General features: G+C 33.8%; 1 protein-coding gene across 1 annotated transcript; it reads left to right on the forward strand.

Moving 5' to 3' along the window:
- The first annotated feature begins 11409 nt into the window (after positions 1-11409).
- On the forward strand, positions 11410-12561 carry LOC134726564 (uncharacterized). Its single transcript, XM_063590971.1, has one exon. It carries the CDS (start codon positions 11410-11412, stop codon positions 12559-12561), a length of 1152 nt encoding a protein of 383 aa, XP_063447041.1.
- The last annotated feature ends 783 nt before the right edge of the window (positions 12562-13344 follow it).

Consider the following 13344-nt stretch of genomic DNA (forward strand, 5'->3'; position numbering starts at 1 on the left):
CACTAAAATTAAAATAATACAAGACTAACAAAGGCCAGAGGCTCCTGACCTTGGACAGGCGCAAATATGCGGCGGGGTTAAACATGTTTGTGAGATCTCAACACTCCCCCTTTACCTCTAACCAATGTAGAAAAGTAAACGCATAAAAATACGCACATTAAAATTCAGTTCAAGAGAAGTCCGAGTCTGATGTCAGAAGATGTAACCAAAGAAAATAAACAAAATGACAATAAAACATAAATAACAACAGACTACTAACAGTTAACTGACATGCCAGCACCAGACTTCAATTAAACTGACTGAAAGATTGTGATTTCATCATATGAACATCAGGCACAATCCTTCCCGTTAGGGGTTTAGTATCATACCATCATAACATATATGAGAAGAACATAACCCGTGTCATGCCAACAACTGTTTTTAGAATAAATGTGTTCAATTCCGACGCAAAGACCTTATCAGTGACTCAATATTAACGCCAAAATATGCAATCTTTAATGACTTGACAACAGTATCGTAATTATATCCCTTCTTAATAAGTCTATTCAAAGGTTTTGTAAGTTTCTGAGGTGAATACTGACACCTTTGTGCTTTATACAGAATATTTCCATAAAAAATTGGATGTGAAATACCTGAACGTATAAGAGGTCTGCATGTTGAGCTATATTTACGAAAGATGTCTTTATACCGATGATAAAATTTAGTAAATGTTTTGACTAGTTTGTGATATCGAAAACCCTGGTGTAATAATTTATCAGTAATACATAAATCTCTCTCGTTAAAATCTAAAACATTGTTACATACACGACCGAATCGTACAAGTTGAGATATATAAACACCGTAAGATGGTGACAAGGGAACGTCACCATCTAAAAACGGATAATTAACAATAGGAAATGAAAAATCATCCCTTTCATCATAAATTTTAGTATTCAGCTTTCCGTTAGTGATATAGATATCAAGATCGAGGAAAGGGCAGTGGTCATTGTTAGTATTAGCTTTATTTAAAGTAAGTTAATATGTTTATACCAACACGATTAATCATTTGATACAAAAAGGTAGTTATATAAATACGAATATTTCTTAGAATTGAGGGTCATCCTTTAAAAGTTACGGTCATCATTTACAAATTACGGTCATCTTAAGAGCAATTACGGTCATCCTTGTTATGAATCGCTGATTCTGTTACGGTCATATCGATTGTGATTTACGGTCATCTGAGCGATTTTTTCAAATCGAATTTCCCGTTTCATGCACATTTCTCAGAAGTAATCAGTGATTTCCGAGTGATTCTTTTATAAATTTATATCGTTTCAATGTATGATTTGTAAAGAAAATGATATAGAAACACTTAAACAGACAATACAGAAACTGACCGATTTTTTCGTCCGACATCTTGGGATGACCGTGAATGCAGTTACGGTCATCAGCTTTACCCCAGTGACAATACAGTTTATTGTTTTAAATACATTCAGGCATATTTTGAATAAACCAGAGGATAAAACATACTACACAGAATAGCAAGTGGTCACTATGCTCAATTTTTGCATTGTCAACATATTTATTGAATGTTCGGATAGGATTTTCAGCAGATTGACGGCATTCCTCTGGCTCAAGATAATTGCCTTCTATAGTTAACTTTTTAATATTTTCCTATGAAAGTTTTGTCAGTCACTTGTTAAAACAAGACGATCAGATAAACTTGATCATTTTACTTTACATACAAGTACATTGATAATGTTCTTTCCTAAACAAATACAATCTTCAATAATTTGTTTCTATTAACCCATCCACCTGCTCTAGAGAATAAAAAAGACACCTGTAAAACTTTTAACTCCTCATTTTACATCTACGTGTACATTGAATTTGTCTGCAGCCGTTATCATTGTACCAGAATCAATGAGAAACACATTTTAAATTACATATCTTCCACAACTTATCAGCAATCTTCGAGCGTCGGGCGTCTCAACAAATACCATGATTAAGAGCTTTAAAAACGTTTCTGATTTTTCATGTCGGGCATTCTATAGCTGGGTAATCAGTATGGATTTTCCCATTGTTGCAGGTCATATCGTGACCTTATATTGTTGATACATGTATATTAATTATTCAATTCTGACGGATAGTTGTTACATCTCTTTATTTAGATAAAACATAAGCTGATTAATAAGCAATTAACGACTGAAACCCCAAAACATGTTATCTTAGACATTAAGAGGCCGTGCCAATAAAGATAGAGCTTCATACTGTACAAACATGGAATGTGCAAAAATTTAGATTGAGTTTAAAGTGCTCTTAATTGATTTGTTATACCATAAAAAACATGTTAGAGACAAAAAAAAATTTTCGATCACATCATTACATCTTGTATCTAAGGAAAAATGTTTCCTTAGTTACGAGTCCAAAGAAAGTACTAAAATTAGACAAAAATCAACACATTTGCAGGCTACCTAGAGCAAAAGTGTGACTAAGAGAGTGGTTATTGTTACAAGTACAAAGTAAGGTTACCACTGCAAATCATATAAAACATTTTTATTAGTGATGATGTTTTTGTTATACGTTGCTATGGCAACGGGAAAATGCAAAGGAATTTATAGTGGAAATATCAAGGAATTTGACCCTATTTGTATCATATAAATACAAAAATCTAGGCTAACAGTGATATGATGTATTATGTAATCCTAATATTGAATATCTATACTGGTAATTAAAAAAATAAAATTGGGTAGACTCTTAAGAGAATTTTTTTGCTGACGGTTTCAAAAATGCCTTTTTCCCCATTTTTCTAAGTTTATCTGAAGCGAGCCAGATAAGGGGTGTACCCTGAGATGACGTGTTGTCATCCTACTGCTAACCTTTTAATAGTATTACACTATTTAGTTTCATTATATAAATGTTTATAGATGGAAAATGCCAATTATCAAGCACCTATGACTAATTAAGGTGGATTCAGGGTTTGAAAAAAAAGGGGGGGAGGTGCTATTATTTTTTTTGAAATTGGTTTAAAATGTCTAAAATATTTATGATAATCATGATAATGGGCATTTAGAATTCACAATTTCAACCCTTTTTTATTTCACCAACCCTGGGCTGGTTATGCCCCTATAATGTAATACGAAGTCCTGAATTTCATAAATGATTAATATTAAGTTCATTCATTCCAACTTTTCCAATTACACAAATGATATTTTTTACATGTTCAACAGTTGATAACTTTACAGAGTTGGTCTGATTAGAGTTCACTATAATTATTGATCTAACTTCCTTTTCTAAGTAAAGCACCCACAACATCCTATTTAAATAACCTAAACGTTAATTATTTGTTTTACTTCAACAATGGTCAAGCATCTTTAATTCAAAACCTGTTGATTTTTAAAATCAGTCAATTTACATGGTATTTGCTGGAAGATTCTGAACCAATTTGTATCGAAATTTTACACTATTGTTCAAGACTAGTAGGGTTAGGCTTGTAAACAAACTACCTCCTCACCTCACACACAATGTAAGTGCCTGTCCCAACTCTTACATATGATTCAGTGGTAGTCATTTGGTTGAGTTAATGTGTCTTTGGCGTTAACCCCATTTTCATTCTCAATCATGCATGTTTTTTTTTAATTATTTGCTTTAAATATTTGTTCATGCTGCTGTTTTTTTCATTGTTTATAGCTTGCTATAGAGTATTGGGTTTGCACAATGTAGAAGGTTGTAAGATAACCAATAGAAGACACATCAATTTTGGTATTTTGTGTGGATTTGTCTTATTGGCAATTATACTCCTTATTTGAGTTCATCTGATACACACACAAAATCTGTCTTTTACTGAATCTTCTCTCATTTTATAACTGATATATATCCATGGAAGAAATATACATAAAACTTAAACTGCACCAATGTTGTATATATTGTATTAGTATAAGAGGGAAGGGAAGAAGGGGTCCTCATCCCGAAATCCCTGGCTTAAAAACTCGAAATCCTGTCAGGTCAACTTTAAATAAATTTAAATCCCAACATTGCGAAATTGGAAAAAAAAAGATTCCTTTATCTCGAAAGAGTCAATCCCGCAATCCCGAGCTTAATCACACCCAAACCCAAACTAGACCCAAAGTTGAAGGTCCTATCTCCTTGGTTTTCCCCCCTCCAGGGACCGTTTTGAATACCAGTATTTTAAGGTCAAATGTATTCCAATAGCATACATTCTTTTCTATATATGTGATGTCCCTAATTTCTGATGAATAAGCTCTTAAAAAACTCTGATTAAAATATATTTGCTAAGAATACAAACTTTCATTGCAGTTGGATCCCTTTTCATCAATGCCAACTTGAAAAAACATTGATTAATTTTGCGGGACAAGGTAATGCAGAGATTGATCACCAAATTAATTACAAATATGAAGAGATTGTCAAACATTTATGGAGTCCCTTAAGTGTCATGTAAATAACATAGATATTTTCTTTATCCAGAGATTTAATGTGATGCAGACCAGTTTGAAAAATCGTGCCGAATTTATACTGATGTACAACTTTAAACAAAAAAGCTTCGCCCATCGCAGCCTGACTTCGACTAAGACGACATCATACAAATATACGACGCCAAGAAATGTTTGCAGTCGTTTAAAAACTAGTGACCACGACTTTCAAACAAAGTTGACTTACTCAAAGTAGCACTATTTTTGAAAGTTATGCACACATTTTTTTTTAAACTTATGCGCATAACTTAAATGTGTTCGCATGATGTTCGAAGTCATGCACATGCTTTAAAAAGTCATGTGCACCAGTTTTTAAAGTCATGCACACGATTGTAATGATTAAATCCCAAAAGTTTAAAAAGATAAAAATATTAAACCTTTAATATTCACAAGCCATTATTTAGACCCTGAAATTGCAGAAAAACAAAAAAAAGTAAATTTATTCAAGACTGTTAAAAGTTTGATAAATCTATTGATAATTATCGGACCACAGATGAATTATCACGTCGTGATTGGTTAAACGCCGTCACGTGGTGACCCCCTATGAGACCGTATGGGGTTAGTAAGTTTCATATGGGGTTCATGACGCGTTAATGGCGACGTCATCTATTAATGTTGTTGTGTTCCATTGTTTATTTTTCAACAAAACGCCGTAGAAAAAGGCCAGCGTCCGATAAATTCGTTATACGGTTAACTATTGACCCCCTACGGATCCCTATTGATTTTTGGAAGTTTTGGTTCTAACAGTTTATGAATAAGGGGCCCAAAGGGTCCAAAATTTAACTTTGTTTGATTTCATCAAAAATTGAATAATTGGGGTTCTTTGATATGCCAAATCTAACTGTGTATGTAGATTCTTAATTTTTGGACCCATTTTCAAATTGGTCTACATTAAGGTCCAAAGGGTCCAAAATTGAACTAAGTTTGATTTTGACAAAAATTGAATCCTTGGGGTTCTTTGATATGCTGAATCTAAAAATGTACTTAGATTTTTTATTATTGGCCCAGTTTTCAAGTTGGTCCAAATCGTAGTCCAAAATCAAACTTTGTTTGATTTCATCAAAAATTGAATAAATGGGGCTCTTTGATATGCCAAATCTAACTGTGTATGTAGATTCTTAATTTTTGGTCCTGTTTTCAAATTGGTCTACATTAAAGTCCAAAGGGTCCAAAATTAAACTTAGTTTGATTTGAACAAAAATAAAATTCTTGGGGTTCTTTGATATGCTGAATCCAAACATGTACTTAGATTTTTTATTATGGGCCCAGTTTTCAAGTTGGTCCAAATCATGATCTAAAATTATTATATCAAGTATTGTGCAATAGCAAGAAATTTTCCATTGCACAGTATTGCGCAATACCAAGAAATCTTCAATTGCACAGTATTGTGCAATAGCAAGTCTTTTAAATTGCACAGTATTGCGCAATAGCAAGAAATATCTTATTGCAAAACATTGTGAAATAGCAATTTTTTTCTAATTAGAGTTATCTTTCTTTGTCCAGAATAGTAAGCAAGAAATATCTAATTGCACAATATTAGGTAGTAAGGAATGTTTTAATTGGAGTTATCTTTCTTTGTCCGGAATCAACTTAAATCTTGGTTATATACAATATACAATGTATATTCACTTTTTACTACCAACTGATAGATTAAAACAATCTTTACCATTCAGTGATAACAAGCAGTTTTTCTACATCTTAATATTTTATGATGTATTTAAAAATGAGTAGTTATTGTTGCAAACTCCATTAGAAATTTTAATTGAGATCAGTTTTGGAATAAGGGAAAGGGGGATGTGAAGAAAAAAAATTGGGTTCAAATTTTCTCATTTGAAATTTCATAAAAAAAAAGAAAATTTCTTCAAACATTTTGAGGGAATTAATATTCAACAGCATAGTGAATTGCTCTAAGAGAAAATAAAAAAAATAAGTGCATTAGAACACATTCAATCTGTGTCAGAAACCTATGCTATTTAATCACAATCCAAATTTAGAGCTGGATTCAGCTTGAATGTTGTGTCCATACTTGCCCCAACCGTTCAGGGTTCAACCTCTGCGGTCGTATAAAGCTGCGCCCTGCGGAGCATCTGGTTAAACCTTACTTGTATTATGACTTTATTTTCAAATGCAGAGGGCCGAACATATTTATGGACATCCTCTCCTTTCGTATTAAAAAATCAAATAATAGTGTTATTAGGGCATACGATACAGCTTTGATCCCATATTGAAATTAAGATGAAAATTTGCATATAACATGTATAAGGTACTATTAAATTTATACCAGTCCTGATTAAATCAAATATGTAATAAAATATATACCTTCATATGCTACTTTTTGAGTAAAATGAGGTCGAAATTTCGGATATTTGCATAAAATTTGGATTTGTGGACTTTATTTCCATTCAAAGAAATACAGAACTTTTTTTATTTTAAAAGATAAACACAAGCTGTTTTTCATGAAATTATCTGTAATTTCTGTTTTAAAAAAAAATCTTTAAATTCAAGCAATTTTTTTTTTAAATAACTCATATTTATCAAATATTCATGAATGTGGAATAACGCTTTTTTTGCTGTTTATTTATTAAAATAAAAAAAAAATGCATTATTGACACTTTCTTGAAACTTGATACAAATTATCTTCAAACATAAAAAAATACAAAACATTATTTAAAATAAAATGTGTCCATGAACTTGTTTTCAAATTAAATCGGTTTAAATGATAAAAATCAGTCGAATTATACATTTTTTCCCGATATGTCCCAGTTTGACGTCGCGAAAATAATATTTTGCGTAAGTAAGCGTAAAAAAATGTTACCTCCCCTGTAACTAAGTATATCGTATGCCATTAAACTTGAACCTTGGTCCAGTCACAACTTCCCAAAAGAGCCTATGCAATTATTCGCGTATTGCTGTTTCAAAGAAAGATTGAATGCATTAAATCATCGAACAAAGTTGATTCTTTTTGAATTATCATGAAAAAATATAATTTAATTACGGGTGCCACATGTGGAGCAGGATCAGCATTCCCCGCTCGAGCACCTGACATCACTCCAAGGTTTGTGGGGTTGGGGTTGCTTCATCTTTAGTTTTCTGTATTGTGTTTTGTAAACTATTGCGTGTTTGTCATTTTCTTTTATAACCATGGAATCGTTAGTTTATTTTTTATTATGAGTTTGAATGTCCCTCTGGTATCTTTCGTCCCTCCTTTGCACCACATGTGCCGGTTGATATGCAATAAGTAGTGTTACATCAGATATTTTTAAACAAAAGATCAATATGCACATGATGCATAATTGATCTTTTTATGTTAGTTTAGTTTTAATCAGGTATTTATACTTTGAAATTGTGCTTGTTATCCATGAATTGAGCGTGGGTATTTTCAAGTATCAGTTAGTTGCTAGGCATTTATGTCTTGAGTAAGTGTTGCTTAGGAGAGTTTCTCATATCTTAACGCACAGTTTGGCTGTTATTGTGTTTTATTATATTGCCAGCAGGCTTAAAGTGACTTATTTTGTGCATTTTTGTTAAAAATCAACATTGTATATTTTCAGCCTCAGTAGGTTGCTATGCAAAACAGATGGTTGCCATGAAGATTGTATGCATATTTTTCTACTCAATGGAATACACTTTTATGTGCCACTTATTTTGTCAGTACAAATTAAATCATATGTGTATTTTTTTATGATAGTGACGCCTATTAGGTGAACAAATTTGTAGTTTTTGTAAAAAAAAATGCTTCCGAAACATCATAAAGTTGGGTGGCTGCCACCAATAAAAACTCAATTGTCTACCCATTTTTTTTTTTTTTTTGAATTATATGATAGTCACTCATTTAAGTCAGTACCATTTTTTATTTTATATACATCTGGATTTTTTTACAATTTTGACCCAAAAATTGCTAATTTTTGTGTAAAATTTATAAACTTGAACCCTTTGATTTTCCTGTTACCATAGCAACCATAAATAAACATTTTTTTAAGAAAAGATTTTTTTTTAGCTTTTAGTTTTAAGGTTATATAATTAGAATATTTACTAACAATAACCACTATTCTTAATTGTGATACTATTATTCATGTCGGAATATCCTGTTTTTTTACCTCAAATAGTGTCTTAGATTCACTAGTTTCTATGGTTACCATGATTTAACTGCTGAAAAAGTTTTTTTTTCTCAAAAATTATCGTCATTGTTTGTCGCATGATCTTTTAAGACTAAGATATTTATTTTAAGCAAGGTTTGATGATTTTTTATTTTTTTCACTTTTTACCTGAAGCTCTATGCTTATTGGCACGGCCTCTTAACAACACCAGTGCAAAAGTTAGATGAATAGACGAACAAGATTTCAAACACCACAGAGAAAACTATTAAACGAGCAACACGAATACTATCATGAACTTATGGTGGTCTCATGTGATTCTGAAGGGTACAACAATCTTTATGAATCCGTCATGTTACAAATGTGCTTCTATAAGGAAGAGAGCATTGATAAGATATATATTGCCTAGTAATTGATCAAGCAATAGCGGATTAGTAGCGGTCTCTTAGCAGTAACCGACTGTCAGCGCAATAAAACGTATACCACTTGCATTTGATTCACATACACTTGCCAATGTTAAATGTTAACATTAAAACTTTATTTAAAAGACTAGGATAGACAAAATCAAAATAAGATGTGGTCTTGTAATATTATCAAAGAAACAAATCTGCAAAAAGATACCAAATAATGTTGAGAGTAAAAATTATGTAACACCGTACGGCCTTTATCAATGATAATTACTCATAGCGCACATAATATATTAAAGCCTCAGAAATGACACATGCTCAACGATTATTTATTATACGAAAATAATCGACGTTCTAGGCTACTAAACCATTAACAAAAATATATAGTATGAAATACAGCAATTGCAAACATTATCAACCACTGAATTACAAGCTCCTGGCACGCATGTTTTTAGGACACATACATACAGAATCTGACAGGGTTAGCCATGATTTCGACGTCGTATTGTCAGTGACGTCGCCTTGGGCGGAAAAACGTACTTGTATATTAAATGTAATGGTTGAACAGTTGTTGTAATACCGTTGCCTGAGCTATCTTTATTTATGGTTCCTTGACCGATAAATCTCTTAAAATTGAAATCAGTCCGATCGGGGAACAGAAGCTATGTTACCAGATTATTCCGAAGATTAGATGAAGCAAAGGAGAATTCGAACTTTGACAAAGAAGTTATTGCAACACTCGGAAAACTAGTGCAAAAACAAACATTGTTTTAGGACTTACACGGACAAATTCTAAAGTTAACAGAACGGGAAGGTGTGGAAAATGAGATAATAGATTCAGATGAATATTCAGTGGATATGGAAACAAAGATTCGCCACATACATAAGTTCATACAAAATGTCAAAACACCACAGTCCAGTCATATTGGTTCATATACAACAACCCACACATTTAATCCAGAAATTATACCGTTTGTTCCATCGCACAATATAGACAACCCACACATCGCACATTCGTTTGAAACCCGTCCGTACAAGCCAGTCACACGTTCAACACGCAGCAAAGTACTTTTTCATCAGAAAGTAATCACCGCCTACCCAAACTTTCGCTTCCAATATTCTCAGGCAACATCTTAGAATGGCAAACTTTCTGGAACTCATATAAGTCGGCCGTACACATTTACTTGTCACTTACATATGAACAAAAATTCAATTACTTGAAAGCATAACTAGAACATGAAGCACTATATTCTATAACGGGGTTCGCACTTACAAATGTAAACTACGATGAAGCCGTAAATTTGCTAAAAGAGAGGTTCGGTCAACAAGACAAAACAATAAATGCATACATGCAGGCATTATTAGAAATCCCTTCGCCCAGAAATCATGTAAGAAGCTTACGAAGTTTTTACGATAAAATGGAAAGTTACGTCAGAGGATTAGATCAGACACAAGAAACATAAGGCACTCTACTTGTTCCAATTATTATGAAGAAATTACCCGGGAAAGTCAGACAACATCTCGCGCGAGAACATAAAATACAAACTTGTGTATTACGGGACCTCCGTAAAAGCATTTTAGAAGAGATAAATATAATGAACGCAGGACAAGAGTTAGAGTCGACAAAACATTTGCCCACAACATCGTCTTTCTTTGCCGTAGCGAAATCGGCAAAGTCCAAATCTTTCAAGAATATTGAGACAAGACCTTGTGTGTTTTGTCATGAAATACACACACCTACCCAGTGCAGTAAAATAACCGACACATAATCCCGTATGATAATAGCATACAGTGATAAGTTATGCTTTAACTGCCTTGGTAAACACAGAATAAATGAACGAAATCTAAACACACATGTAGAAATTGTAATAAGAATAACCATACAAGCGTGTGTTATTCACGTCCAACAATCAACATAAACCAGTGAATGAGGTAAACCATAGAAACGGGGGTATTAACTCAGCGCATACGAACTCCCATGCGAAAGATAACCAGAGTAGCAATCCGTCAAATCCGCCATCGATAAACGTTCATCTCGTAAATGATACAGAAGTAGATACTACCATGTTGTACTCTCAATCGACAGAATCGTGATCAAATGTACTTTTGAAAACCGCCGTATCTCAAGTAGGCTCAAATCAACACTTTTTCGATACGAATATTCTATTTGACGAAGTGGCTCAAATATCGTTTTTAACGCAGAACTTAGCGAATAAACTCAATAAAAAGATAGAAGGGACAGAGATAATACATTTATCGGCATATGAAGAGACAAACACGAGACACTTAGAAAAGACAACAATATATCTGAAAACCGACGCAGGACACGTTTTGCCAATCAAAGTTCTGATAGTACCGATGATCGCCAGGCCTCTACAGAATCACATACGTAATATTGATACACAGAACGGTTATTAACGTGGTTTTAGGCTAGCACACACGATGACGCAGCAAGATTCATTTGAGATATCCTTGCTTGTAGGTGCAGATCACTACTGGGACATTGTAGAAGACCATATTGTACGGGGAAACTGTCCGACCGCCGTGAAATCCAAGATCGGATATTTGCTTTCGGGACCTACATACAGTAAGAAAACTAATACGTCTAAAACTAGCATGTTTATTGTTTTGATATCATACAGAGATGAAGAATACAATTTAGAGAGATTTTGGAATTTAGAATCAAAATGCATTAATAGTAAGGAGTTAGACGAAGACGACGATGCCTACATTAAAGCATATCAGGACAGATCAATTGAATTCAGAGAAAATGAATATTTCGCTAGGTTACCATGGAAACGGGATCATGATGAATTGCCTACAAATTTAGCAGTCACGAAGAGAAGGACAGAACACGTCATGAAAAGACTTACCCAAAAACCTGATATGTTAAAGAAGTACGGGAACATTATACAAGAACAGGAACGAAGGGAGTTCATAGAGAGAGTGGATGAAACAGCTGAAACTCAAGGAATAATACACTATATTCCTCATCATCCAGTACAGAAGGAATCAAGCACTACGCCTATCCGAATCGTTTATGACTGCAGTTGCCGCAAGTCGCCTAATTTGCTTAGTTTGAATGACTGTCTCATGGCGACATCGACGAAACTAAACGACCTGACAAAAATTTTAAAGAGATTTAGAGCCAACCCTGTCACCATAACAATGGAGATTGAAAAGGCCTTTTTACATGATGGATTAAACGACGATGACCGAGACGTTACACGTTTCTTGTGGCTCAGTAACCCATCCGACCCTTCAAGTAATCTACAGACTTACAGGTTCAAATCCGTCCTTTACGGAGCGACTTGTTCGCCGTTTATGCTAAACGCCATGATACTGAAACATTTACAACGTTACAACAGTACAATAGCTACATTGATGGAAAGAGACTTGTACGTGGACAACATTCTGACAAGTTTACAGAGCGAGGATGACGCTATTACGTATTATACGGAAGCGAGAACAATGATTAAGGAAGCCGGATTCAACATACGATCATGGACATCGAACAGTGAAAATAAACGCACACTAGCCAAGACAAAAAATGTACTAGATAATGACATCAACAAAAAAGTACTTGGTATGTAATGGAATAGCAAATCCAATGATCTGATGTACCAAAAATGTGAGATTCAACTACGAGACATTGTAACAAAAAGGGAGATTTTAAAAGATTCTTAAAAAAATATACGATCTACTTGGAATACTTAGCCCCGTAACAATACGAGCAAATATGCTTATACAGGATCTATGGAAAAGTAAAGTTGATTGGGATGAACCAGTTCCAGAAAACTTGAAGGCTACATTTGTACTTGGATTGATGTAGCAAGCGACTTGGAGGAAGCCACACAAATCGTATTTCCCAGATATTATTTCTCCGGTTATTCTACTTCGACACAATGTGAACTACACGTATTTGACAATGCGAGTCCAAAAGCGTATGGAGCGACTGCATATCTGAACAACGGAACCGAAACTACGTTAGTGATGGCAAAAAGCAGAGTGGCGCCAGTGACAAACATAACATTACCGCAATTAGAACGTATGGCCGCTGTTATTGGAACTAGACAAGCGTCACATGTAAAATCGACTTTTGAATGTAAAAACGTGGTTTTCTGGTCGGATAGCTGCATAGTATTACTCTGGCTAAAATCATCGAAACCGTTAAAACGATTTATTGCAAATCGAGTGCGAGAAATTACAGATTCTATAAATCAACATGAATGAAGATATTGTCCTACAGAATACAATCCAGCAGATATCTTAACACGAGGTATTTACGCCGATCAATACATCAATAGTGTCGTTTGGAAAACAGGACCAAATTGGAAAACGAATCGAACAAAATCGCCAGAATTATCTCCTACAAGT

Source organism: Mytilus trossulus, chromosome 7 (genome assembly GCF_036588685.1).
Source record: "Mytilus trossulus isolate FHL-02 chromosome 7, PNRI_Mtr1.1.1.hap1, whole genome shotgun sequence".
NCBI classification, from domain to species: domain Eukaryota; kingdom Metazoa; phylum Mollusca; class Bivalvia; order Mytilida; family Mytilidae; genus Mytilus; species Mytilus trossulus.

What these genes read in the sequence shown, in the direction of transcription:
- LOC134726564 (XM_063590971.1), top strand. Translation starts at nt 11,410, where the DNA reads ATGACGCAGCAAGATTCATTTGAGATATCCTTGCTTGTAGGTGCAGAT.